Raw genomic sequence first — 24,884 nt, 5'->3', positions numbered from 1 at the left:
TTTGTCTCTTGCTCTTATTGCTTCATATTATCTGCAATTTCTTTATACTTTTCCATCCTGTATTCCTTCTTTGCCGCATCAAGCAGTAAGTTGTGAAGTAAATTTCGTTCGTGCGGATTATATTGCTCTACACTAGGGTATATATTACCTGAAAAATGACAAATTATATAAATAAATGAATCCTTTTAAGTAATTTTTAACTTGTTAAAGGATTTCTTTGTAAGGCCTACCTCTGAGTTCCAAAATTGCCCTCTCATAATGGCCTATAGGATAAATATTTGGCGCCTTGTGAAGTTTTGTAAATGATGTGGTATAATTTTGATACCTCGGCACAAGAACCTTAAACAGTTTGTGTATCAATTGTTTTTCGGTTATCCAGAAATTTGCCATGTCCATTGTTTCCTTGTGTGTAGGCCCATTGCGTATCGCTTCAAATATCAACTGTAAAATAATGTTATTATAAAAATTTCATTACTGAACATGCAAAATACAGTAAAAATGCTATATTATTAAGTGCAAATCACAACATTTCCCTGAAGAATTATCAATATATTTCCTTAAATTAAAAAAAAAACGTAGGTATCTTTATATTTATAATAAATAATAAGTAATAATAAATTGCTGTATTTTTTAGAGAGTATAAATAAATCATAATTAGAGAACAATGAGTGTACCTGATCGACGTAACCTCTAGTCTCGTCGCCTCTCGGATAATTCAACTCGAGTCGTTCGTATTTAATCAACGCTGTCAAAGTTTTTCGGAGTTTTAAAAGACGTCCCTCTGAACCGAGGGGCTGTCGCATTTTCCGACGTGGCTTGACATTGTATCTCAATTTATTCACTAATTTCTCGACGTTTGGTTGATTCATTTTTGCTGGTGTTGCTTTAAGCAGTTTCACGTTTCACCATAATTTCTAACCTAAAATCTATTCACAAAGCTCGAAGACTGACCCACATGCCACATGTCATGTCATATGTGTATGTGTGATGACATCCTCCGCACGTCCATAGAATTATACATATAGGTATTTATATATTTTATATGTATATAATATCATCGTGAGTTATAATCCATTGCAAAACTTTCTTAAATAATCTTTAATAAATATCCTAACAATAACATACAATACACTAATGGTGATTTAATCATACATATTATTTTTTACGATATAGAAAATAAGATTGCAATGTATTATTTTATATGATTTTTTACAAAGCTATATTGAATATCTTTTGATATTTTTACAGAGGTATATTAAAAATTTTTGCAGTTCTTAATATTTCCCAAATAGAAATTATGAGAAATTTGACGATACATATGTTACAGAGCTGTTACATTTATTACTAGACAACATTTTACATAATATTACGTCGAAAGTCAAATAATGCGATGACAAACAATATTAAAGATTATTTCATTATACCCTTTATTTCTTTTCTCGAAATTACAATATAGCAGGCGAGATATATTAGATAACCACCGCGTTTCGTAGCAACAGAGATTGTGAAGTAACTATTATGTATAAATAATTGCTTATTTATATTATGTATATAGGTATATTCAATTTCTCTCAATGATTCATTCACAATGAATAAAATACAGCCGTTGCTTTTTTGGTCAAACAAGATGCTACTGTTGTTTCAGCAACGTTTTATCGCACTAATAATAAAATGCCACATGATACCACACTACATTGTTTCTCAATAAAAATTATGAGGAACGATGATTTGTAAGTGTGAATATAGACAGAAAATGGACTAGACCGAGAAATGCATGCTGTATTAATTTATTATATGGAGTGATTCAAATTTATATTATTTTATCTCGTGTACTTTGCAAGAATTATTCTGGTTGAGGAGAGTTATGTATAATATGTATAGTTCACATGTTTAATTTATGCGAGTCCTTGTTCGCTACTATTCACAATTTGTGTAAAATCTTATGATGAACAAGTTACACTAATAAACAATTGAGCAGGAGACTCAACACATTTCTTAGATTTGGATATTTCGATACGTGTCTTTATACACGTGTATATATGTGTGAACATATGATGGTCTATCGCTGAACAGGCGGTGCCATTGGAAGACCCGAGGTGTTAACGCCGGACAAAGCAGTGTTAGGGCCTAAGAGAACTTGTTTCTGTTGTGTACGTTGCAGGTCTTCCATTTGTGCACGTTCCATTTCAAATATAATTGGCGCGAAGAGAATAGTGGACGAACTGAAGATCAGCCATGTGGTGGCACACGAATATGCATAAAGACCTGTGAAAATATGTTCACGCATGAATTTTATCCTCATTTTATACATATTTTGAATTTTGTCATATATTTTTAAAAATGTGCATCTTAGAAAAAATAATGTTACCTTTGATACATGAGTATAAGCAGGTCCCAACATTGCATCCAAATTTGTGTACTGGTTCAGGAAACATTTCAGTAAGTCCTAATAATCTCTCCGTTAAGCTTTCATCCTTAAAAAAATTCAGAAAATATTTCATCAATTGACTAAATCTCAAAAGTAGTTATTTTTTTTCATTGTTATTAAGGAAAGTATTAAAAGAGTATTATAATCATAAGATAAATGTACATCTATGTGAATGTTTCACAAACTCAAATTTTGAAGAGTCACACATACATATATTATGCATCTACATCTGTGATACCGAGAAAAAAGCTGAACTTCTTTCATTATTAAATAATATTTTGCAATAATCTTTGATATCACGTGTCTTAAAAATAATTTAATACGGAATTTTGCAATTGTAACCCTGAAAATGCATCCTACTGTTTTATAATATTCTGTATTTCACAATGACGTTAAGACAAAATACGCGTAAGTCACACAAGTTTCAATGTACGATTATCTTACAAGTCATCATCTTTTATTCCCCCTCGTGCAAAGGGACGTTATTGCCTATACCTCCTCGTCCTCGTCCTCTTCGTCGGGGAGGAGCGACTTCACCTCAGGGGAGCGCACGTCGCTGCTGCCCATGCCGCTATCGACCTGGTTATCCAATTCCTCAACTGAAGCCATATATACACGAGGGTGAGCGTGAACGTGTCCCGCTTGCCAGATTTCTTTCAATAATACGGCCGAGAATCGAGAATCATGCACGCGGCGTCAAGCGTCGAGCACGTTCACAATTGAGAGCGGACCACGGACCACGACGAGCACGCACTCTCTCACTCCTCTCTCTCTCTCTCTCTCTCTTTTGCGCGCGCGCACGCTCTAAGCCGGTACAACGTCAAAGGTACAACGCGAGTCAAGTTTCGGATTTACGCGCGCGATACAAAGTTAATGAAAGCGAAGGAAGGAATGCGACGATTTTTACCTGCAAACGAGGTTCTCCGCACTGCTGCCCATGCTGCCATTCCCCCTACGCACGTCGACGACGATCTCGATAGCGTCGAATTTTTTTCACGCGCTGGAAGATGAGAATTACGCGAAACTATTTATATAAAAAAACATTCATAGTTCGATGTCCAAGTTGCGTAACATTCATGGTGAACAGAGATGCTCAAACCTTTTGCAATCGCGAACATCTCGAGAACATTGCATTCGAAGGGTATCGCACTTGATTATTGGTAATTATTTATCAAGAGTATTTTTTTTATGCGTTTTCGAATGCCGAGGTATACTTAATTTCTACTCGCATTAAGTGTGTCGCATTTATTTAATTTCATATATATATATCACTTTTTGAGAACACCTGAGAGTGATAGCGATATGAAATATGAATACATCATTTCCGCGAGAAAAGCGAATTTACATAAAGCGATTATATACACTATTTATATGATTCGCTAATTAAGAATAATTTATTGCATATTCATACTTAATTAAATTTTAAATAATTTATTATTATTGTGTATGAGTAAAATATATATATATATATATGTATTATATACTTTTTAACATAATTTATAATAGAAAATTATATATATAAAATATAAAATGAGTATCAATGATACTTCCATTTAGCATTAAAATGAGTAACCTATAAGATAACAAATCAATGTAAATAAATTCATTAAATTTACTGCAAAAAATGATAATTTATAGAAGATATTTTAATTAGATGATTTATATTTTAATGACATTTAAACACATAAATAGAGCGCCATTATTCACGACCGTCTGCACGTCGGATGATGTCCACCTCTAAATATCCAGTCATTGTGCTTTCGTCGTGATGCACGCCCGATTCGGCGACGAGGCGAGACGTTGGACCCAGGTGCGACAGTTGAAGCGAAGCGAGATAGCTTGGCGGTTATCGCGCGTCCACATGGCACGATAAGATCGGCACGACAGACATCCTGATCGAATGGACGCGGCGCATCGCGATACCGATACTTAGCAAGATACCGAGTACTTCCGAGTATCTTGGAACACGCACGTCATCGTCGACGTAGTCGTGCAGCAGCCACCCGGCGCGATGGCGAACACCGGGGTGTTGCCGTTCGTGCGAGGCGTGGACTTCAGCAGCAACGACTTCGGCGTAAGTACGCGGGGGATTTAACGGGGGATTAACCTCAAAAAGAGACTCTGACAAAAATGTCAAGTCAGATGTATCTTTAATTTGCATTGCTGCGTGTTTCTCTCTCTTGTTTCTTTTTATTAAATTTTTTTATATTTATTTATAACTTTATTGATTTAATAGGAGAAATATTTTTAACATACAAGTAAACTGTGATACGTATCGTTACCTCAGTATGAAAAAAAAAATATATTTTTGTAACTGAACGATAAGCTATTTTTTTATCTGTCAATGTTTAATCATATGACAAATCTGAAAACTAATTATATTATTAATTATAGCCAGTTATAATAAATTGTAACATTTTAACATTTTTAGGATGGCAAATTTCCTGAATCCATGCGTCTTATGACTGGAATACAATGGTTGAAATTAGACAAAACAAGTTTAACAGAGATTCCAGAGGAAATGGGCAAATTGTTGAAATTGGTAAAGCAGCACTTATAAAATAATATCAGTAATAGTAGTATTAGTAGTATATTTTTTAATATATATTATTATTAGTTTATTAAAAAAATATATAAAATATATACAAAAATATATATCATTATTTTTTATGTAAAAAGTTATTAATGATAATTTATATATAATATTATTTAAATGATTAGAAACACTTTGATATAGTGAAATTAATCTGTTACTTCAGGAACATCTGTCACTTGTCAAAAATAAGTTGGAACGCTTGTATGGAGAATTGACAGAATTGGGGTGTCTCAGGACATTGAACATAAGGCATAATAATATAAAATCTAGTGGTATTCCAGCAGAATTATTTCACTTAGAGGAATTGACAACATTAGATTTAAGTCATAATAATTTGAAGGAGGTACCTGAAGGCCTAGAAAGAGCACGTTCTTTGCTCAATCTTAACTTAAGCCATAATCAGTATGTACCAGCAATTAAATACATATTATAATTATATTTATGACTGTAGAAAGATATTGAGAAATCTGACATTATTTTTATTCTTTCAGTATCGAGACTATACCAAATACATTGTTTATCCACTTGACAGATTTATTGTTCTTGGATCTTAGCTACAATAAATTAGAAACAGTGCCACCACAAACTCGACGTTTAGCTAATCTACAGACTTTAAATCTGAATCATAATCCTTTGGGTCATTTCCAGTTAAGGTAGATATAATATTACTTATGTATACTAATCTTTAGAATATTTCTTTTAAAATAAATTATATTTCAGACAGCTGCCATCATTGATGAATTTAACAACGTTACAAATGCGGAATACACAACGAACATTGAGTAATATACCTTCTAGTCTAGAAACCTTAACCAATTTGCAAGAGCTCGATTTGTCGCAAAATAATTTACCCCGAGTGCCCGATGCACTTTATTCTTTATTGAATTTACGTCGTTTAAACCTCAGTGACAACCAGATAACGGAACTATCAACAGCAATCGGTGATTAGATTGCTTTATTATGTGTCTATTTAATTGTCTTATTCATTGAATAGAATAACAAGATTTATATATCTTCAGAACTTTGGATGAAATTGGAAACTCTGAATGTGTCACGAAACAAATTAAGTGCAATACCAGCTTCTCTGTGCAAGATTTCTACATTAAAAAGATTGTATTTAAACGATAATGAATTAGATTTTGAGGGTATACCTTCTGGAATAGGAAAATTATCATCCCTGCAAGTATTCTCTGCTGCTAACAATCATTTAGAAATGATACCAGAAGGGCTATGCAGGTGAAGATCTTTTTTTTATTTTTTTTCCTATTTTATTTTATTGTAAGATGTAGTGTAGAGATCTTCTTTAAAAAAATATTGTAAAAAGAAATATATTTTTCTTTAGATGTGGCGCATTGAAGCAATTAATATTAACATCAAACCGATTGATTACCGTACCGGACGCTATTCATCTTCTTACCGATCTGGATCAGTTAGATTTGCGAGACAATCCAAATTTAGTGATGCCACCAAAACCGACAGAAGTACAAAGAGGATCGGGCATCGAATTTTACAATATCGACTTCTCGTTGCAACATCAGTTGCGTCTTGCTGGTGCTAATGTACCAGTTCCCGTTCAAGCTGCTAGTACGCATTATAACCATTAAACAATTTGATAAAGTTAAATGAACAGATCTGATATTGTGCATTTTGTTTTACGATTTTGTACATTTTCAATTCTAGATAGTAAAGATCCAATCGCACGTAAAATGAGGTTGAGAAGAAGGAGAGATCAGGAAGAGGCTGATCAAGATCAAGCCAAAATACTTAAGGTATAATATCCCTATCTTAATTAATATAGTAGAATTTATATTTAAATAATATAACAGAATTTACACAAAGAAACGATGCAATTTTTATGATTATTTTCAGGGCATGAAAGACATAGCAAAGGAGAAGAATAAAGATAAAGAATGTGAGGAATCGAAAGCAGAATCTCTAAAGTGAGTAGAATCTATAAATTTGGCATGTATTGTAGCAAAACTTTTCCGCATAACTTTTTATAATTAATTTATAATTAATTTTTTAGACCCAAGCGATGGGACGAGGCTTTAGAGAAACCACCTCTAGACTACTCCGAATTTTTTGACGAGGATGCTGGTCAAATACCCGGACTATCGGTCTGGGAGATAGAAAATTTTCTGCCAAACGAGATTGAAGAGGTGGCACACGGCAAGTTTTACGAAGGCGATTGTTACATCATCTTGAAAACGGGGATAGACGAGGGTGGATCGTTGACTTGGGCGATCTATTTCTGGATTGGAGAAAAGGCTACGGTAGGTATATTTCCGAACTGATATAGTATCAAAAAAGAGGTGCTAAGAATGGTTTCGTATGTATAATCACGGGCACTATTAATTTAATTATAATTTGCACCCGCAGTTGGATAAAAGAGCATGTGCCGCGATTCATGCTGTAAATTTGAGAAACTACTTAGGCGCACAATGTCGGACGATCAGAGAGGAACAGGCAGACGAATCGGATGAATTTCTAATGTTGTTCGATTCGGGTATCACATACATCGAAGGCGGGCGTACTTCGTCCGGTTTTTACACGGTGGAAGATACGGTGAGAATATTTAATTATTTCTTATATATATATATATATATATATAAAGAATTTATATTTCATGATTAAATTTTCATAGAAAAAGGTGAAATTATCTTAAGATTACGATTTTCAGCCGGCAATCACTCGTCTATACAGAGTACATGCGGCGGGAGCGTCTATACATTTGGAACCAGTTCCAGTCTGTATTGAATCTCTGGATCCTGGTTATGTATTTGTTCTTGACACAGGGAATAAGATATTCATGTGGTATGGAAAGAAAGCGAAAAGTACGCTAAAATCCAAGGCACGACTGATGGCGGAGAAAATTAATAAGAACGAACGGAAAAATAAAGCCGAGATTATAACGGACGTTATGAATGCCGAGTCAGAAGATTTTCTACTGCATTTAGGCGTAGAAGAGCATGAACGGAAAGATATACAAATTATTGTAAGTTTCTTTTTTTAATAAATTAACACAAAAATTAATTTATACTTATATAAGAAAAAAATTTTTAATTTTATCTAATTTGCTAATAATGTATGAAATTATTTCTTATACAATTCTCATATAATTAATATTTCATACATAATTATTTCTTATTCTATATTGATTATTATAATAATTTCGCTTATTTTTACAATATTAGGAACACGTAGATCCAAATTTTGTGCCTCTTGCACCTAGATTGTATCAAGTTCAACTCGGAATGGGTTATCTGGAATTACCGCAGGTCGAAGTTCCTCATGGAAAATTAACGAATACCTTACTAAATAATCGCAATGTGTATATATTAGATTGCTATTTGGATGTATATGTTTGGTAAGTATAAAGAATTTATTTTTAAATTAAACTTAAAACATATGTTGCTTAATTAATTTTATTTATAATTAGGTTTGGTAAAAAATCAACGAGATTAGTGCGCGCCGCTGCTGTAAAGTTATCTCAAGAATTGTTTAATATGATAGAAAGGCCAGAGTATGCAATGGTAACAAGATTGCAAGAGGGTACTGAATCCCAGGTACAAATACATACTCCTTTAATCGCAATTTGCAATTCTTTTTTACAGAAATATTTTTTGTGGATATATTTATATGTTTTATATGTAGATCTTTAAATCTAAATTTATTGGATGGGACGAAGTGATTGCTGTGGATTTCACTAGAACGGCTGAATCGGTCGCTAAAACTGGCGCAGATCTCACTAAATGGGCTAAGCAACAGGAAACAAAAGTATGTACAAGTATTTTGTAAGAATTTGTGTATGGTATTTATTTTAATATCTTTTATTTCTGTTACTTTTATTAATTTTTTCTGTCATTTTCAGGCGGATTTGGCCGCTTTATTTATGCCGCGACAACCACTAATGTCGGCTGCCGAAGCGCATCAACTCATGACGGAGTGGAACGATGATTTGGAAGGAATGGAAGCGTTGGTATTGGAGGGAAAAAAATTCGTACGTCTACCAGAGGAGGAGCTAGGACATTTTTACAGTGCAGATTGTTATGTCTTCTTATGTCGGTATTGGATGGTATGTAGATATATCATACTTTATTGAAGTGAAATGGAAGTAAAGAAGAAAAAAATTTAAAAAGGTCGTTTGCCTTTGATTAAACTAGCCTTTAGATATAACGGAAAATGAAGACGGTGAAGAGCAATACGAAGATGATTATCAATGTACAGTGTATTTTTGGCAAGGCAGAGATGCAGGGAATATGGGATGGCTAACGTTTACATTCAGGTAAAGATTATAGATATATTTATTTATCAAGTTAAAATAAAAATATTATCTTTTATACTGCTATCTGTTTTAGTTTGCAAAAGAAATTTAAATCGTTGTTCGGTGAAAATTTAGAAGTTGTAAGAACACATCAACAACAAGAAAATTTAAAGTTCATGAGTTATTTCAAGCGAAAATTCATTATTCATCAAGGCAAACGTAAACAGCCAAAACCTGCAGGTAGTAACAAAGTGGAATTTTATCATTTGCGAAGTAATGGCAGTGCCTTGTGTACTCGTCTCATTCAAATACCGGCAGATTCAACATTATTAAATTCTGCGTTTTGGTAAGACATCTGACATACGATTATATTCCGGCTCTATAACATACGTAATATGTATATATTTTTTTTTATTTACAGTTATCTCTTAAATGTGCCATTCAACAATTCCGATGAAGGAACTGGTATAGTGTACGCGTGGATTGGGTCGAAAGCTGATCCCGAAGACGCTCGTTTAATCGGAGAAATTGCAGAGGAAATGTTTAATAATGTGAGTTATAAATCTTGTACTTGATAAAAAAAATCTGATTTAAAATTTGTGAACTTGTGTCAATAATATAAATAAATGTTTATCAAATATTTCAATACATTCCAAAAAAGGGATATCTTTCCTTTTAAATTATAATATAATATAATTTTGTATATTATTCTATGTCGACAGTAAATATAATACTGTTACAGCCTTGGATAAGTCTGCAAGTGTTAAATGAAGGTGAGGAACCAGACAATTTCTTCTGGGTGGCACTTGGAGGAAAGAAACCATATGACACTGATGCAGAGTATATGAATTATACAAGACTATTTAGATGTTCTAATGAGAAGGGATATTTTACGATCAGCGAAAAGTGCACTGATTTTTGCCAAGTAAATTTCTATAAATATAAAAATATTGATATTAAGCTTTTTTTTTATAATAGAAGTTTGGAAGTTTTTCGATTTTTATGAATAACAATGCATAACATTATATGATATTTATAATGTAATATTTTTCGCAGGACGATTTGGCAGATGATGATATAATGATTCTCGATAATGGAGAACAAGTATTTCTCTGGCTAGGCACTCGTTGTTCAGAAGTCGAAATCAAACTGGCCTACAAATCGGCTCAGGTGAATAATTATAAAACTCAGTTGTTATGATTCTTACAAAAATATTGTCATAAATATTCAATAGCAAAGTAAATTAATTTTGAACAGATATAAAACCAGTCAATATTTCATTTCTTTTCCAGGTATATATCCAACATTTACGCGTGAAGCAACCCGAGAAACCCCGTAAGTTATTTTTAACTGCCAAAGGTAAAGAATCCAAGAGGTTCACGAAATGCTTTCACGGTTGGGGTTTACACAAAAGACCGCCGCAATAAAATCGAGTCAGTTTTCACTCTACGCTTACCATTTGGAATAGTTTTATACACAGGCAAAATGAACACAAGCGCAACATACTTAGAATTAATGTAATGTATCATGATATTGTTTTTTCGTTTTTACTCACACTTTGCAACCAAACAGAAGTCAATCCATCGCAATAATCTGTATATCTTTGATGCGAATAATTGATCTAAGTGAGAAAACACGATAATTGCTCACTAAATAATATATATATATATATATATATCTAATTTACAAAGCTTACATTTTCGCGTTTGCTTTTGACTAACTGAATATTTGTTTGGATTTGCTTTATGGATTGCTATCTTGAGCACATGTTACTATTATGCATCAATCTGTTTGGCGTATATAATTCAATCCAGACTTTTCTTTATTAGCAGACAAGTATTTTTTTAATTAACTCTGGTTCTTTTACTGATGCAACAGTTTTTCTATTATACTTGTATTTTCGAATTCAATAAGATTCTTTGTGATGAGATTCTCTTCTACTTTATTACACTCTAAAAGAAGACATATCTGCCTTAATTATTATAATGTGTTCTGTGTATTCAAGACTTATTTATTTATTTATGCACATGTATTTATGAATTTTCGTACAGACTAGACTGTGTATCTCCTTTTATTTCTTATAATTTTGTTTCAAATAGATAACGTGATTGTACACATTTTTAAAAATTGTTCGATGAATTGTGATACAAATTTTATCGTCGAATTGTAATATTAAAAAATTTTTCCTTTTTTTTTTTGTAAAGAAATATTAATCTTTCTATAAGAAGGATAAATTCATTATTTGTATAGTGTTAAAAGAGTTGAAATAGAGTCTTCTCACGAGCTTTCTAGATTTGTGCTATGCGCCCATAGTATATATTATTAAAATGTCAATTTTAAGCAGGTTATTAAAATTTCGCATTTAGAAATTTGTGAATATTAATTGAAGACTGAAAAGAGATATATGTAACTATAATAACATGTACATCTGATGTAAAACGCCACTCGATTGTATAGATGCCATAATGAGCGTTTTTGTATTACTTACATTGTATTAAACATATAATTCAAGTTATTTATAGATATTATATATATATTTAGATCAAGAAACACAATAGTGTCTTGCGTTAAGTCACGCATAACAACAGTAAGATTTATACATAGATTTTTTAAAAGCTCTACTTCCAACAACTGTATAAATAAATATTTCTATGATAACTTACATAATCTCTCTCAGGTATTAGAGTATATCATAAATAAGATACCTAAATTGTATAAGCGAAGAGATTTTTCTCCCTGTTACTTGAATTTGTATAATTACTCCTCTTGTATCACTGTAGCATCAAATTACTCTGAAAATAAGCCAGTATAAGAGTTAAATTTTTATATATATACAAGAATTGGTCATACATTTAACATTAACAAAAATCATTGTAAAATCTAGTATCAGTAATCTTCATATTAGAATCAATAAGTTGTAAAAATATAGTATAATAAATATATACAAGCTATTGCTTTCAAAACTATTCCAATTTTAATGTACAGAAATATATTTTTTAAACAGATATTTAAACATTAAAAGAATACACAATAGCTCTTATATATACAGACTTATAATGTGTATTAAAATCTTTAGATACAATTATTACAAATTATAAAAGCATACGAAAAGTTACCATTAGCATTAAGAGCATGTCTAACTGACGGCTGACTTTCAACAATTACGAGACGAGATGTTGATCGTTGTACTAATCATCGTCATCGTCGTCATCATCGTCGGAGGGAACAAAAAGATCATTCTCCTCCAGGAAGTTGGCTATGTTCTTGCTAATCGTGGCACCGACCAAGAGACCGAACACGACACTGCTGATGACGCCCAGGAAACTAAACGGAGTTCTCTTTGGCTCGGGTAGGATTGCCCCAGACGGTGTGGTTATTGTTGATCGGAGAAACAGCTTGGATACTGTGTTCGTCTCCTTAAGGGCAGTCGAGCCGTGAAACAAAAATCTCACCCTATGCAACATTCTTTTTTTCGTGGGTTTATTTTTAGGTGAACAGCTGATCGCGTACTTGTTCCGGGAACTCGCGCGAGCCGGTAAGAATCATAAACCAAAGACAGTGATGTTAATTTTGCGCCGCTTGTGCTGCACACAGTGCACACACACACACACACACACACACACTGACAGCGAGCACTGTACGTGTCGCTCGGCGTTCGGCCAGCTTCGGGCAGTAGAAGAGCGCAGACATACTATCTGCTGTCTCTTTCTCTCTCGAGAATGACGGCTCCTCCAGCTTTTCTCTGGTGCATATTAAATTTTCTATGTTGGTACTTGTAGGGATTTTAAAGCACATTGTTGTTTATGTTACTGCCTTGCTTGTGGACATTATTGGAACTTGGGACGAATTTCAGCCAAGTATTTCAAACCTAAAAAATGCATATGATTTTACAGCTGAGCAGATGACAAACGGTCCGAATAAAAATCATGTTTTATGTGATCGGATTAGGACTCGGCGATGCAAAAGATGTAACTGTCAAAGGGTTTGAAATTATCAAGAAATGTGACCGTGTATACTTGGAGTCCTACACTTCTATTTTAACTGTACAGCAAGAAGCTTTGGTATTATTCTATTCTTTTATAAAATGACAAGTTATAAACATTATATAGTCTGATATATTTTGACATAATAAAACTTTTTTTTTAACTTTAATACATTAAATATAATTTTTTATCACATGTATGTTAACGTATTAGGAAGAGTTCTATGGACGTTCCTTGATCACAGCTGATCGTGAATTAGTGGAAAGTGGTGCAGACGAGATATTACCAAGGAACAATGATGAAGATGTTGCTTTTCTAGTTGTAGGAGATCCCTTTGGTGCTACTACACATACAGATTTAATTCTGCGTGCAAAGAAGAGAAATATAGAGGTACAGAGAAATAGTTGTTAAAATTATTGTTCTCAAAAAATATTAAGATTATTTTATGATTTATAAAAGTATTTAATAAGATTGTCTCAGAATATTGTATTTTTTAATTAGGTCAAAGTCATACACAATTCATCAATTTTGACTGCGGTTGGTTGCTGTGGTTTACAACTGTATTCATATGGAGAAACAATTTCAATTCCATATTGGACTGATACTTGGCAGCCAGACAGTTTCTACGAGAAGATAGATTCTAACAGACAAAGAGGATTACATACATTGTGTCTCTTAGACATTAAAGTCAAGGAGCCTACTCTAGAGAGTATCTTGAAAAAGAAAAAAGAATACATGCCTCCGAGATTCATGAGCGTTAATGAAGCAGCTAATCAGTTAATAGCAATACTGGATAAAAAAATTCAGGATGGTCAGAAAGATTTAGGTTTGTAATAAATTCTGGTGAGAAAATATAGTAGTCAATTATACAGTGCATAAATAGTTAAGATTTAATTAATTGGAGTTAATGTATTTATATATTATTTTTGAATTGAAATAATACTTTGATTTGTTCTTTTTATTTTTTATAGCATTTACACATCAGAGTTTAACAGTCGGTCTAGCACGAGTAGGCTGTGAGGACCAGCATATTGTTGCTTGTTCTTTGCAAGATATGATCCATGTAGACCTGGGACCGCCATTGCACTGCCTAGTCATACCGGCCGAGAAATTGCATCCTCTTGAGATCGAATTTTTAACACAGTACATTCTTGACAAGAGTCAATTTAAAGAAATGATACAATAAATATATTATTTTTTTATCTCGTGTAAAAAATAGAGTAAATCATTTTTTATCCCAAATATAGGACTTTATGTATATAAAGTAAGTTAGTTGTAAAAAACTAAATATTAAATGTAAAATATTTGTTTTAATGCAAGCTGTTCTAATATATATATTTTATCTTTTTAAAAAAGATCATCATCAATAGAAACTTACATTTTTTTATTCCTAATTTATTTAGTCAGAAAATACTGATTTTTATTTTACTTTTTATTAAAAAACCTAGATTTATATATATTTTTTTCAATGTTTTTTTTCTCTCTCTCTCTCTCTCTCTCTATATATATATATATATATATATATATATATATATATATTTATACATGTAAGCAAATACGCATGTACTTTATAAACTTTATTGCGGAATCTGTAATAATTTCTATCTTCAGAATTACGTTACGTAAAATCTATAAAAATGCTATCATTGATTATATTATTACGTTCAGTACTTTTGGCTATCGATCGATTAGTAAGCAAACTTGATTGTTTTGTGAGACTATATCATAAAACAAAAAATTGATCACTGTGTATCACATTTACATAATACCACATTATTATTCCATTTCCTTTGGTCCTCCGTTATTCTAACGGAGTCACGTGGTCGTGCGTCAGGGGCAACTAATCAATGGATAAGCATCGACCACCGCATCGGACGAGGCACCAAGACCAAGCTGGTATTAGTGATTCAGTTGTGCCATGAGGGTGCACTCGTTCGGTGGTGGCAACCCTTCTGTTTTATTCTCTCTGAGTAGGTACAGCCGGTTTCCAAAATGTAAAAAATAGCACTATTTGCGCAATTCATGTTATCAGTTTTCGTATTTTGACAGGTACACATACCTGTATTATATACACAAGCACTATTGTATCCTATATAAAAAAAATAATTGCACTTCAATATGCACATATACAATTATATACATACACATACATATATATATATATATATATATATATATATATATATATATATACATATACCATTATAATTATAATTATTTTATTGGAATTATTGTATCAAATGAATTTGCTTAAAGATGTCTGAAATATCATTGTAGAAGGAAATATAAATACGCACTATTATTATACAAAATGTAATTAAATGAGGAAAAACATGACTTAAAATTGAATATATATAATATATACATATATAAAAATTTACAATTTTGAATAAAAATAATGTTAGAAATGTTTCATTACAAATATTGTAATGTAAAGCTAGTAACTTTTAAAGCATAACAAGCTCACAAACATGCTAAATAAATTCTTGTTTATATTTAGAAAATTATTTTATATATTTTATTAAGTTCGATTACTTCATATATAGGATATTCCAGAAAATCGACATTAAAAAAAAAGATTTTTTGAGATGCCCCAATAAATATTTTATCATCTGTTAAAAGATTTGCAAAATATTGTATTTTTTTATAACAAGCAAGCTTTCTGAAATAATCTGAATTTTTTATTCCAATATCTGGAATGCAGATGAAAGTTGGAGAATCGATTACCGTCCTTGAAGAAAAATTTATTTCGACGTATATAAAAGGAAAGGAAAAAGTAATGAAATTATGTGCTTTGATATCAAAAATAATATAACATATATATATAGTCAAGCGAGCACAAAATGCTGAGCTCGACTTCGCCGATCGATCGTCCTAGTCTGTATCCTGATACCAGATACCTCATCGCGCCGCGAGTACCCCACGGTCTCGCGTCCGTAGTCGAGGGTCTTACTAGGGAAGTCCTGCGTCATCGTCCCGAGGACATATATGTTTTTGCGGCGCACCACTTCGAGAACCTTCTAAAATTGCGGGAACAGTATCATGCCGAAGAATACAGCGGTCACGAATTCAACAATGAATTCGGTTGCGAGTTCAAACTGTGGCCCACCAAAAAGGCTAAAAATATTGAAAGCTCTTCAAACAATGATTGTTCCTTGGAGAAGAAGATCGAGATTTTTGAGAGACGCAGAAAGGCGTCTGCCGATGTGGAAGAGAGTACAGATGTTTCTACGGATAGAGAGAATCGAAACACGTCGAAGCAAACAGGTTCGAGAAGTCTCTCTTGTTCTACGAAGAAAACCTCGAAGAAATCGAAGGATGAGACGATGTCGGATATTCGCGCGACGAGGATCATCTCACAAATGTCTGCTCTTCCCGGTAAAAATATCCAAACCAAGGATATTAAGCAAGAACTCAGAAAGAACAAATTAAGCGGCGAGAAAGCAAAAGCGACTGATACGGAGAAAGGGATTCGAAATGAGAGACGATCTAGAATGAAAATTAAGACGGAAAAAAATCTCGAAGAGGAGGTCGAACATGTTACGACGACCACGACGAGCTCGAGTAGAACCTCCACTCGGAGACCCTTGAGGAAAGTCCGACGAATAGACACTGAGTCCGAGACCGAGACGGAGCGTGAAACGACCGCCAAGGCTGGACGTGAAAATGGGTACAATAGTTTATTATAATTATTAGTTGATTTGACAATAAATTTATTATATATTAAAGAGTAATAACATATGAATAAAAACTAAAAGATTTATTTTTAAGATTAAATTTTCTTTCTTTATTTGTCAGATACGAGAGATCGAGCATGAAAAACAATAGTGCGAGCAGTGAAACTATCACTCGGATAGGAAGCAGGGAGAAGAGGCCGGAAACGCGGTTCTCCGAATTTTCCTCTGAGAGGAAAGTGTCGTCGAGAGCGCTCAGCATGGACCGTATCCGGGCGTATGTATTACGCAAATTCGCGAGCACTGCGAGTCTGGAAGTATTGCGGTCGCCTACGTATGTGGAACAGGTGCAAGAGGTGATTAATCGCGCGGCGCCAATCATTAAGGAAAAGTTGGAGGAAGTCAGAGGACCGAGAGGAAAGCGTTCGAGATCAGTTGATCTCCTCTGGAACAAGGAATCTTTTCAGCGTAATCGAGATGAAAAAAAATATCGCGATTATGAAAAAGAAGAAGAAAGCAAAAGAAAAACTGGAAACGAATTGTCACAGCGGAAAGTCGATGAAGTCATTAAAAAGGAAGAGACGGAAAACTCTCGAGAGAGAGACGAAACAATTTCCAATGTCGAAATAGAGGAAAAGAAATCGAGGAGACGCAGCGTAGGATCGGGCAAAAAAACGAGAAGACGTGAGAACGGCGGCCACGGTGATGTCGGAGTCGTCGATCTAGTCGATGGGAAGCATAATAATAAATTGGAGTGCGAATCCGATGCGACACGTGATACCTTGGAAGCAAAGCTGACCGCCACGCAAAACATTTTGGAAAATATTTCGAAGTCCACATACGACTTGGGCGGCGGTCGCAAGAACGATTCTGCGGGAGATGAACTACCAGAATCAGAAGTCTCCGATCACGCGAATGGCGTCTCCCTGCCAATCGTAAGACCGCCATCTTCTAAAAATTCCAAGAGTGCTACAAGAAATGGTTCGGATAGTCTGACTCTGCCGCCTATTTCTCCGGAAGCTCCCAAGTCGATGAAGAAGAAAGACGAGCTGTCTTTGCCAGTTCTGTCGGTGGCGACTAACGACAATCATTCCTCTAGAAAATCGCAGGATGCGGAGGAAGCCTCAACAATGCATGACATTACAAATGACATAGAAGATATAGCGATCCTTCCTGAAGATCACGAAATGATCGGAGATACAAAACAGGATTCTGATAGTGATCTAATACCGAGTCTAGTATCAGATGTAAAACGTGAAAAAGATGAAGAGATGGACGATGTTCTTCTGGGAAATATTCCGGAGCAGTTTACTGAGAAACGTGAAAGTCTTAAAGAATTTGAAGAATTGGAAAGAAAAAAGATGGAGGAAATCTTCAAAGACAGTTTAAATGTAACACCAGAAGTGGTAGATATGCCGCCGAGGCCGGATTCACTAGAACCTGATGAGGAAAAAAGGCTTCAAAATGACGATGTAGATCTTGCGCGAGTCAACACGTTCGACGGTTTAAAAGACAAGCTGATCGAGATCGAGGTGGCGGAACGAAATATTGAGATGGCATTGGCTAGCCAACAATTCGCGATGCATGACGGTGGCGAAGAAACGAGCCAAGCGGAAAAGTCGATGATTGACGGGAAGATAAATGATATAGGAAAGTCGGCTAATGAGGTGGAAGAGACTGTGACTGAGGTAGAAAAGTCGGCGGATGCAGAAAAAATATCGATAAATAAAGATGACGAAGAAAAAAAAAGAAATGACGACGAAGAGGGAAAAAATGTGACAAATGAAATAGAAAAAATTAAAGACGTAATAGAAATTTCAATGAATCGAGAAGAAAATTTATCAAATAAAACAGAAAAATTGAAAAATGAAGTAAAAGAGAAAATAGAGATATCATTGAACGAAATAGAAAATACGGCAAATGAAACAGAAACAGCAGTGAATGAAACTGAAAAATTGACAAACAAAATGAATGAAACAGAAATATTAAAGAATGGAGTAGAGATGACGAGCGACGTGGAAATATTAATAAAAGCAACAGAAGAGGCGATCAAAGTACCTGAAGTCGAAAAATCAATGGATAAAACTGAAAGTTCGATAAACGAAAAGTTACCAATTGACGTGGAAAAATTAACAGTTAAAATTGATGTTAAGGATGAACAGTCTATAAATTCAAAATCACAAAACAAAGCTGATCAGATTATTCAAGCAGCTGTTTGTGAAACAGACGATGATAACGTAACGGAGTCCAAGAATAAAGCTGATGATAATACGGTAAATGAATTTTCCAATACAACAGTTTGCGGAAATGCTGCGAGCGAAAACGAAATCTCAGCAACAAATCTTTCGGATAAGATTACTACGACGAAAGAGCGAAAAAAACGCGAAATCGACAAGTTACCGGCAACGTCACTTTCTTTGGAACTTCCGCTCTCATATGTTCTGAGCGAGGGTTCTCCCTGCGAGATACCCGATTCCGTGACGACCGTGATTATTCCGGATAGACATTGCTCGTCTCCCGTAACTTTAAAGGACGACAAGGGCGAAACACAGGAAAATGAATACGGCATGGAAATTTTCGGTGAATATATCCAACCAGAAACCACCGTTTTACCTGTCGATATTGATTTCGTGCGTGGTACGAAAGGGATAAAATCGAATCCAGTAGTAATCGCTCATCAGGACTTGGACAAGATCAAGGAAGAAGGTGAAGAAGACGAGAAAAAAGACGCTGAAAAAGGAGAGACTCCTCACGAGCAGAAAGATGATAAACAGCCGGTTATACATGAAGAAGTAACGAAATTTGCGGTTCTAGAAGACATCGTGGAACACGAGGAGAATGAAGAGACTGGCGCGAAAATGACTTCCGAATCCAAGGAAGAGATTTCCTCTAAAGTTCCCGAATATGAATTTTTGCCTGATACCGTGGAAGTAACAGCAGATACTGGTTTGACAGACGAAGAAAATATGAATCTTACGGTAGAGTCTCAGGGCACGATAGAGAACTCATCGGAAGAGAACGAAAGCACGCAGGACACCCGCACGATCACATCGAGCGACGTGAAGGAGAGTACCACGAGCATCAATCAATCCATCGAGAGTCCGAGCCTGGACAGGCCAGTAGTGCCAGAATTAAACCTGGATTCTCTTCAAGATAACACGGTTTCATCCTTCAAAATAACGGCGAATGGAACAGCGACGAAAGACGACAACGATAGTCCTAGGGAAAGCGACACCACGACGTCTTTGATCGAGCCATTGATTTCGGACGAGAGATTGATAAATCAGCCGGCTGATCACGAAGATGTTGGTGCCGAAGAGCTCACGGAAAGTTTATCGAGATATCTACAATCGGAAGTTCCAGAGGTCGATCAATTATATCAAGCGGAACATGCGGAGTATGAGTGCTTGGAGAAGGATCTGTTGTCTCTGGAAACTAATTTAGAGGACGAAGCGAAATCTCAGGATAACAGTATTGATTTAAAGAAAGCTTTACCGGAAGATGTTTCGCTTTTACGAGACAAAGAGATGGAAAAGAAATTAGAAAATGAGGAAGAGATTGCGAGAGAATTGATAGGCTCGTTGGAACAAGATATGCAACTTTATGATAAAGAATTACCGTCAGAAGAAAAATCTAAAGATAATGATGAACCTGAGAAGAGTAGTTTAAATGTAAATGACAAATCTAATCAATCTTTGTCGGAATCTGTTGATCAACAGGAAAAAAAAGAATATGAAATTTCTTCGGAGGAAATTCAAACATTAGATGAAGCAAGGACTGAAGAAATTAATGAGTTATCTAGTCAAATGGCGGATATCAAACAAGAAGATCAAAAAGATAAGAACACTGTAATATTAGACAATGAAACTGAAGAACTTAAATTGGAAGTGGAAGAGAAAAATGTAGAAATTCAGCACGTTGCGCCTTTAGCACAATTTGAGCAAGACGAATTATTGGAACTTAATGATACACAAACAATGAAAAAGGATGAGGAGATTACAGTCGAAAGTAAGCTTGATATTATTGATTCGATTTCCACCAATAATCAGGAAAATCTTGAAGACAAGCAAACAAGCGTTGAAAAAGTCATAGAGAGTCAAAGTAACGAAAATACGAATAAAATTGAAGAATTACAACAAGAAGAAGGTAAAGAAAAGATACAGGATAAGGAAGAATGTGAACAAGAAAAGATACAAGATAAGGAAGAATGTGAACAAGAAAAATTAGAAGTCGAGGAAATACAAGAACAAGAAAAATTAGAAGTCGAGAAAATACAAGAACAAGAAAAATTAGAAGTCGAGGAAATACAAGAACAAGAAAAATTAGAGAAACATGAAGAATGCCAACAAGAAAAATCGGAGAAATACACGGAAGAGGATTTAAAAGTTCAAGAAAAAGGTAATTACGAAAATTTAGAATTAGAGGGAAAAAATGTGGATGTAAAAACAATGCCTTCGGAAGCAACAGAGTCAAAAAAGAGCCCGATAAACGAATCAGCAAATGACGATGAACATGAAGAGACTAAGCTACTTGAAAATGACAATGAACATGGAGAGACTAAGCTAATTACTTGCGATGAATTCGTTACTGACGATAAGACAGAAAAAGACGAAAAAAATAACGAGATAGAAAAACCTGAAGATCTTTCAGCAAATATAGAGACTGTTCATGGACCAATTACAAGTGCAATATCGGAACAATCGACGCAAGATCATTTTCGTGGTGGACATTGGACCACGGAGACAAAATCATCGACTGTGGAAACAGTGATTGAAACTTCTAATCTTAGCACGAATACAGACGAGAGAATGCAGTCTGCTGCTGATGTGCCAGAAATTATCGCAGACGAATCGCTTATTCAGAAGAAAGACGATTTTTATTCAGCAGTTGTAAAAATCCAAGCTTGTGAGTAATGTATTTTAATAAAATTACGTTATGAATTGATACTTTAATTATGTTTCCGTTAGCAGTGTAAACAACTGATTGCTATAATTTTCTTATCATTTAATATATATTCATGTCACATAGTAAAATTTAAAAGAGATGATTAAGTTCAAGGATATAAAGAACATCGTATCGTAAATTATATTGAGATCAGAATGGAGTAATTTATTTTAATTATTATTTTGAGAGATAATTTCTTTCAAGATATGATAAAAAATAAATAACAAAAGTTATTTTGTAAAGGTTTCCGAGGATTTTTAATGCGTCGTCGTATGAAAGAAGATGCAAATTCGAAATCTGTTTCAAACAATGTTTCTGAAGCACAAAAAACAGATACGGTAAGTATACATAATAATTATAATAACATTAATTAATTTTATTCAACTAATTCCTTCAGGCTAATTAAAGATTAAAATTGGATAAGAATAGATTCAATAATAGCGGTTTATAAAATTTAGTAAAGATTATGAAAACCATCATTTCGTTGCAAATTTTATTTAAAGATTATAATATTACAGGAAAACGTTAAATTATATAATAGATAAGATCTCTAATAAAATAAAATCTTATCAAATACTTAAATTGTAATTTTGCATGTGATTATTTAATATGTTGGAACTGAGTCTCGAAATTAAGTCCATCGATTTTCCTTGGTTTTGTAAAGTCGAGCAGCTGAACGTAATATTTTGTACGCCACGCCCGCCGGAAGTACATTACGTAAAAGAGGAAGCGGCAGGTCACTGCTAAACGTCAGCGCTTTCGTAATTGCATCAGGCGATTCAGCATTTGGCAGTAACAAGCTTGGCAGATGCATCTCGAAAACTCCCTTAAAATAATTGTTTCTTAGATCCGAATTGACGTCTACGACTTTACAAATGTTATTTCTGTTAGATTTATATAAATTTTATATTTTGAAAAAAAATTAAATTATGTTAATTAAATATTTAACATGTAATTATTTAGTATAATTAGGAATATATTTCTCTTAAGATATTATTTTCTCTCTCTCTCTTTAGAAAGAAAACATATGTCTTCCATTTTATAATATCAAAAAATATAATCAACAATTCTATATAGAAGATTAATTTTTAGAATTTAACGGAGCCGCATCTTTCAAGTTTGCGAGAAGCTAGACCTGTAAGGCAACGTCTTCGTCGAGAGGAAGCTCTACGAAATACTACTCTCTCGTTGGAGAACGCTTTCGCTGCAGGTAGACTTCAACATAGCGGCGAGTTTCACGATTCTGTGCCGTTGCCTCTTTTCGATACGATATACCATAAGGCTAATTCAACCATAAAGGAGGAATTTTTGAGTAAAGTGATTGAGGAAGATTCAGAAGAAACTAATCAATCTGATATTGCAAAATCTAACGAGGACAATTCTGTGTAAGTAATTCTTATATATTATAAGAGAAATTAAAACTACTATTATGCTTCAAATATATTATTTGCTTCCAAATAGCTTGTACTAAAAAAATATATATATTATTTTTATAAAATAAAATATCTTTCTGTTTTGCACAGTCATGATGACGAACACGGAGAGAGTTTTCAGAAAGGCAACGTCTTCAATCATTCGACTTTTCCAATCGTGATGCATCTACTAACAGATGCATCTCACAATTGCCACTTTACAGTCAGTCAGAAGCCGCATTCTGATTTTAATACAAACGTTGGAGGAGCGAATCCTACGGAACCGACACTGGCGGATATTCTGATGCTAGGCTATCCGAGAGACGATGAGAATCGATACTTGAATTTCATAACCAGCGTCGAGGATCTGGGCTCCAACATGGACTCCTTACCTCTAGATAACACAATAAAGTGTTCGAAAAACGTCGACGACGCTCATCCTTCGACGACTTCCGGCGAAGGTAGTATCAGGGAGCCCCTGGCTCTTCCGGGCACTCCTCAGGGTGTCGTGATCGAAGAAGTGACAAGTCTGGACGCTGAACTTGTCTCATCGGAATCTGCAACAAAACCGTCGAAAACCTCGTTAGATACAAATAGCTCGGTGCCATCGGAGGAATGTACCCTCGAGGACGGAAAGAATGATTTAGAAACGTCGTCAAGGATCGTGGATGCAACGGAAGACCGGAAACATATGGATGGAGACACCAAAAGACAAAAGTCTGATTGCAACCTTGAGAGCATCCCAGAAAACGATTCATGTAGCGAGGAGGCGAAAAAAGAATCTAGCGACAATCACGAACGCGTAGAGGAAGAGAAGATCGAAAATACGTGAATTATAATTTATAATTTTATGAAGATCTATGGAGTGAATCGAAGCACGGCACAATTAGTTCCTTCGATTAAGATCGTCGCTTGTATGTGAGATAATAATTATCACTTTCACTTTGCATGCATTATTTTAGAGTAATTTTACAACGAGGCATTATTGTTTTACATTATTCTTAACTTCTGTAATTTAAAGTCTCTAATTTTTAATTAAATTATATAAATAGAGGAGTAATATATAAGTAGAAATCTCTCAGGAATATATAGTTTTATAGTATACATTATATGCCGCACAATTACTAAGCATACGAATATATAAAAGATGAAATAAATTCTAGATTTGCAATTGTGTATTACACAATACAAGCGAACGATCTCTTCCTGCTTTTACGTACATAATTCAGAGATATATATCTTTATAAACTACACTAGAGCAATAATAAATTATACGATAAATTACAATCTATTTTTATTTTGGAATAGGCATATTTCATGTATAAAAAGTGTTATTTTAATAATTACACTTAATATTACACAACTACAAGAGATAATCGTAAAATGAATAAATTAAGCATACTCAGTGATAAGATATTCTCGACGTTGCACAATTATAATAATCTTGTTTCATTTCTTAATATTGGATATTGCTAGCGATTTTATTAGTTACTGATTCTCCGGGAAAGTTTTGCGGATCAAAATGAAATATAGAAAAAAAGTTCCATCATTGAAAAGTTTCATTTTCCAGACATGGTGATCGT

General features: G+C 34.1%; 6 protein-coding genes across 9 annotated transcripts; 3 read left to right on the top strand and 3 right to left on the bottom strand.

Moving 5' to 3' along the window:
- Positions 1–14: 14 nt before the first annotated feature.
- Mrpl17 (mitochondrial ribosomal protein L17) lies at positions 15–962 on the bottom strand. Its single transcript, XM_072894781.1, has 3 exons — positions 675–962; positions 231–441; positions 15–148 (listed from the first exon to the last, which is right to left on the bottom strand). The coding sequence occupies exons 1-3, from the start codon at positions 867–869 to the stop codon at positions 15–17; spliced, it is 540 nt and encodes a 179-aa protein (XP_072750882.1). The 5' UTR covers positions 870–962.
- On the top strand, positions 889–12,260 carry Flii (FLII actin remodeling protein). The gene is made up of 23 exons (XM_072894763.1): positions 889–1,025; positions 4,121–4,502; positions 4,860–4,970; positions 5,188–5,426; positions 5,516–5,677; positions 5,745–5,965; positions 6,044–6,260; positions 6,367–6,608; positions 6,705–6,793; positions 6,894–6,964; positions 7,051–7,297; positions 7,404–7,589; positions 7,705–8,019; positions 8,219–8,391; positions 8,464–8,590; positions 8,679–8,801; positions 8,896–9,099; positions 9,188–9,309; positions 9,383–9,634; positions 9,710–9,839; positions 10,031–10,213; positions 10,345–10,458; positions 10,581–12,260. Exons 2-23 carry the CDS (start codon positions 4,440–4,442, stop codon positions 10,713–10,715), a joined length of 3,726 nt encoding a protein of 1,241 aa, XP_072750864.1. The 5' UTR covers positions 889–1,025; positions 4,121–4,439; the 3' UTR covers positions 10,716–12,260.
- On the bottom strand, positions 1,411–3,192 carry Mge (translocase of outer mitochondrial membrane 22 homolog mge). Its single transcript, XM_072894782.1, has 3 exons — positions 2,924–3,192; positions 2,369–2,474; positions 1,411–2,265 (listed from the first exon to the last, which is right to left on the bottom strand). The coding sequence occupies exons 1-3, from the start codon at positions 3,035–3,037 to the stop codon at positions 2,060–2,062; spliced, it is 426 nt and encodes a 141-aa protein (XP_072750883.1). The 5' UTR covers positions 3,038–3,192; the 3' UTR covers positions 1,411–2,059.
- Emre (Essential MCU regulator) lies at positions 11,651–12,907 on the bottom strand. Its single transcript, XM_072894783.1, has 2 exons — positions 12,405–12,907; positions 11,651–12,080 (listed from the first exon to the last, which is right to left on the bottom strand). The coding sequence occupies exon 1, from the start codon at positions 12,750–12,752 to the stop codon at positions 12,477–12,479; it is 276 nt and encodes a 91-aa protein (XP_072750884.1). The 5' UTR covers positions 12,753–12,907; the 3' UTR covers positions 11,651–12,080; positions 12,405–12,476.
- A 174-nt stretch (positions 12,908–13,081) lies between these two features.
- Dph5 (diphthine methyl ester synthase) lies at positions 13,082–14,473 on the top strand. The gene is made up of 4 exons (XM_072894780.1): positions 13,082–13,349; positions 13,485–13,661; positions 13,773–14,097; positions 14,243–14,473. Exons 1-4 carry the CDS (start codon positions 13,215–13,217, stop codon positions 14,455–14,457), a joined length of 852 nt encoding a protein of 283 aa, XP_072750881.1. The 5' UTR covers positions 13,082–13,214; the 3' UTR covers positions 14,458–14,473.
- Positions 14,474–15,126: 653 nt separating this feature from the next.
- LOC140666453 (uncharacterized) lies at positions 15,127–24,580 on the top strand. 4 transcript variants are annotated; one of them, XM_072893631.1, is made up of 6 exons: positions 15,127–15,241; positions 15,976–16,941; positions 17,070–21,850; positions 22,133–22,227; positions 22,982–23,274; positions 23,413–24,580. In XM_072893631.1, exons 2-6 carry the CDS (start codon positions 16,115–16,117, stop codon positions 24,131–24,133), a joined length of 6,717 nt encoding a protein of 2,238 aa, XP_072749732.1. In that variant the 5' UTR covers positions 15,127–15,241; positions 15,976–16,114; the 3' UTR covers positions 24,134–24,580. The 4 variants fall into 4 exon arrangements, with proteins under 4 accessions (XP_072749732.1, XP_072749731.1, XP_072749733.1 ...); XM_072893630.1 differs by having other exon boundaries at positions 15,183–15,320; XM_072893632.1 differs by lacking the exon at positions 23,413–24,580 and having other exon boundaries at positions 15,183–15,320; positions 22,967–22,997.
- The last annotated feature ends 304 nt before the right edge of the window (positions 24,581–24,884 follow it).

The sequence above is a fragment of the Anoplolepis gracilipes genome, chromosome 6, assembly GCF_047496725.1.
Source record: "Anoplolepis gracilipes chromosome 6, ASM4749672v1, whole genome shotgun sequence".
Taxonomy (NCBI): Eukaryota; Metazoa; Arthropoda; class Insecta; order Hymenoptera; family Formicidae; genus Anoplolepis; species Anoplolepis gracilipes.
This window is presented reverse-complemented; position numbering and strand designations above follow the sequence as displayed.

What these genes read in the sequence shown, in the direction of transcription:
- Mge (XM_072894782.1), bottom strand. Translation starts at nt 3,037, where the DNA reads ATGGCTTCAGTTGAGGAATTGGATAACCAGGTCGATAGCGGCATGGGC. An exon ending in AAGAGGACGAGGACGAGGAG is followed by an intron (nt 2,475 to 2,923) that starts GTATAGGCAATA and finishes AATTTTTTTAAG; the next exon opens with GATGAAAGCTTAACGGAGAG. An exon ending in CTTATACTCATGTATCAAAG is followed by an intron (nt 2,266 to 2,368) that starts GTAACATTATTT and finishes ATATTTTCACAG; the next exon opens with GTCTTTATGCATATTCGTGT.
- Flii (XM_072894763.1), top strand. Translation starts at nt 4,440, where the DNA reads ATGGCGAACACCGGGGTGTTGCCGTTCGTGCGAGGCGTGGACTTCAGC. An exon ending in TCGAAAGCAGAATCTCTAAA is followed by an intron (nt 6,965 to 7,050) that starts GTGAGTAGAATC and finishes TTAATTTTTTAG; the next exon opens with ACCCAAGCGATGGGACGAGG. An exon ending in TGGCTAACGTTTACATTCAG is followed by an intron (nt 9,310 to 9,382) that starts GTAAAGATTATA and finishes TATCTGTTTTAG; the next exon opens with TTTGCAAAAGAAATTTAAAT.
- Mrpl17 (XM_072894781.1), bottom strand. Translation starts at nt 869, where the DNA reads ATGAATCAACCAAACGTCGAGAAATTAGTGAATAAATTGAGATACAAT. An exon ending in CTAGAGGTTACGTCGATCAG is followed by an intron (nt 442 to 674) that starts GTACACTCATTG and finishes ATTATTTTACAG; the next exon opens with TTGATATTTGAAGCGATACG. An exon ending in GGCAATTTTGGAACTCAGAG is followed by an intron (nt 149 to 230) that starts GTAGGCCTTACA and finishes GTCATTTTTCAG; the next exon opens with GTAATATATACCCTAGTGTA.
- Emre (XM_072894783.1), bottom strand. Translation starts at nt 12,752, where the DNA reads ATGTTGCATAGGGTGAGATTTTTGTTTCACGGCTCGACTGCCCTTAAG.
- Dph5 (XM_072894780.1), top strand. Translation starts at nt 13,215, where the DNA reads ATGTTTTATGTGATCGGATTAGGACTCGGCGATGCAAAAGATGTAACT. An exon ending in CAAAGAAGAGAAATATAGAG is followed by an intron (nt 13,662 to 13,772) that starts GTACAGAGAAAT and finishes TTTTTTAATTAG; the next exon opens with GTCAAAGTCATACACAATTC. An exon ending in GGATGGTCAGAAAGATTTAG is followed by an intron (nt 14,098 to 14,242) that starts GTTTGTAATAAA and finishes TATTTTTTATAG; the next exon opens with CATTTACACATCAGAGTTTA.
- LOC140666453 (XM_072893631.1), top strand. Translation starts at nt 16,115, where the DNA reads ATGCTGAGCTCGACTTCGCCGATCGATCGTCCTAGTCTGTATCCTGAT. An exon ending in AGTTGTAAAAATCCAAGCTT is followed by an intron (nt 21,851 to 22,132) that starts GTGAGTAATGTA and finishes TATTTTGTAAAG; the next exon opens with GTTTCCGAGGATTTTTAATG. An exon ending in TCTAACGAGGACAATTCTGT is followed by an intron (nt 23,275 to 23,412) that starts GTAAGTAATTCT and finishes TGTTTTGCACAG; the next exon opens with TCATGATGACGAACACGGAG.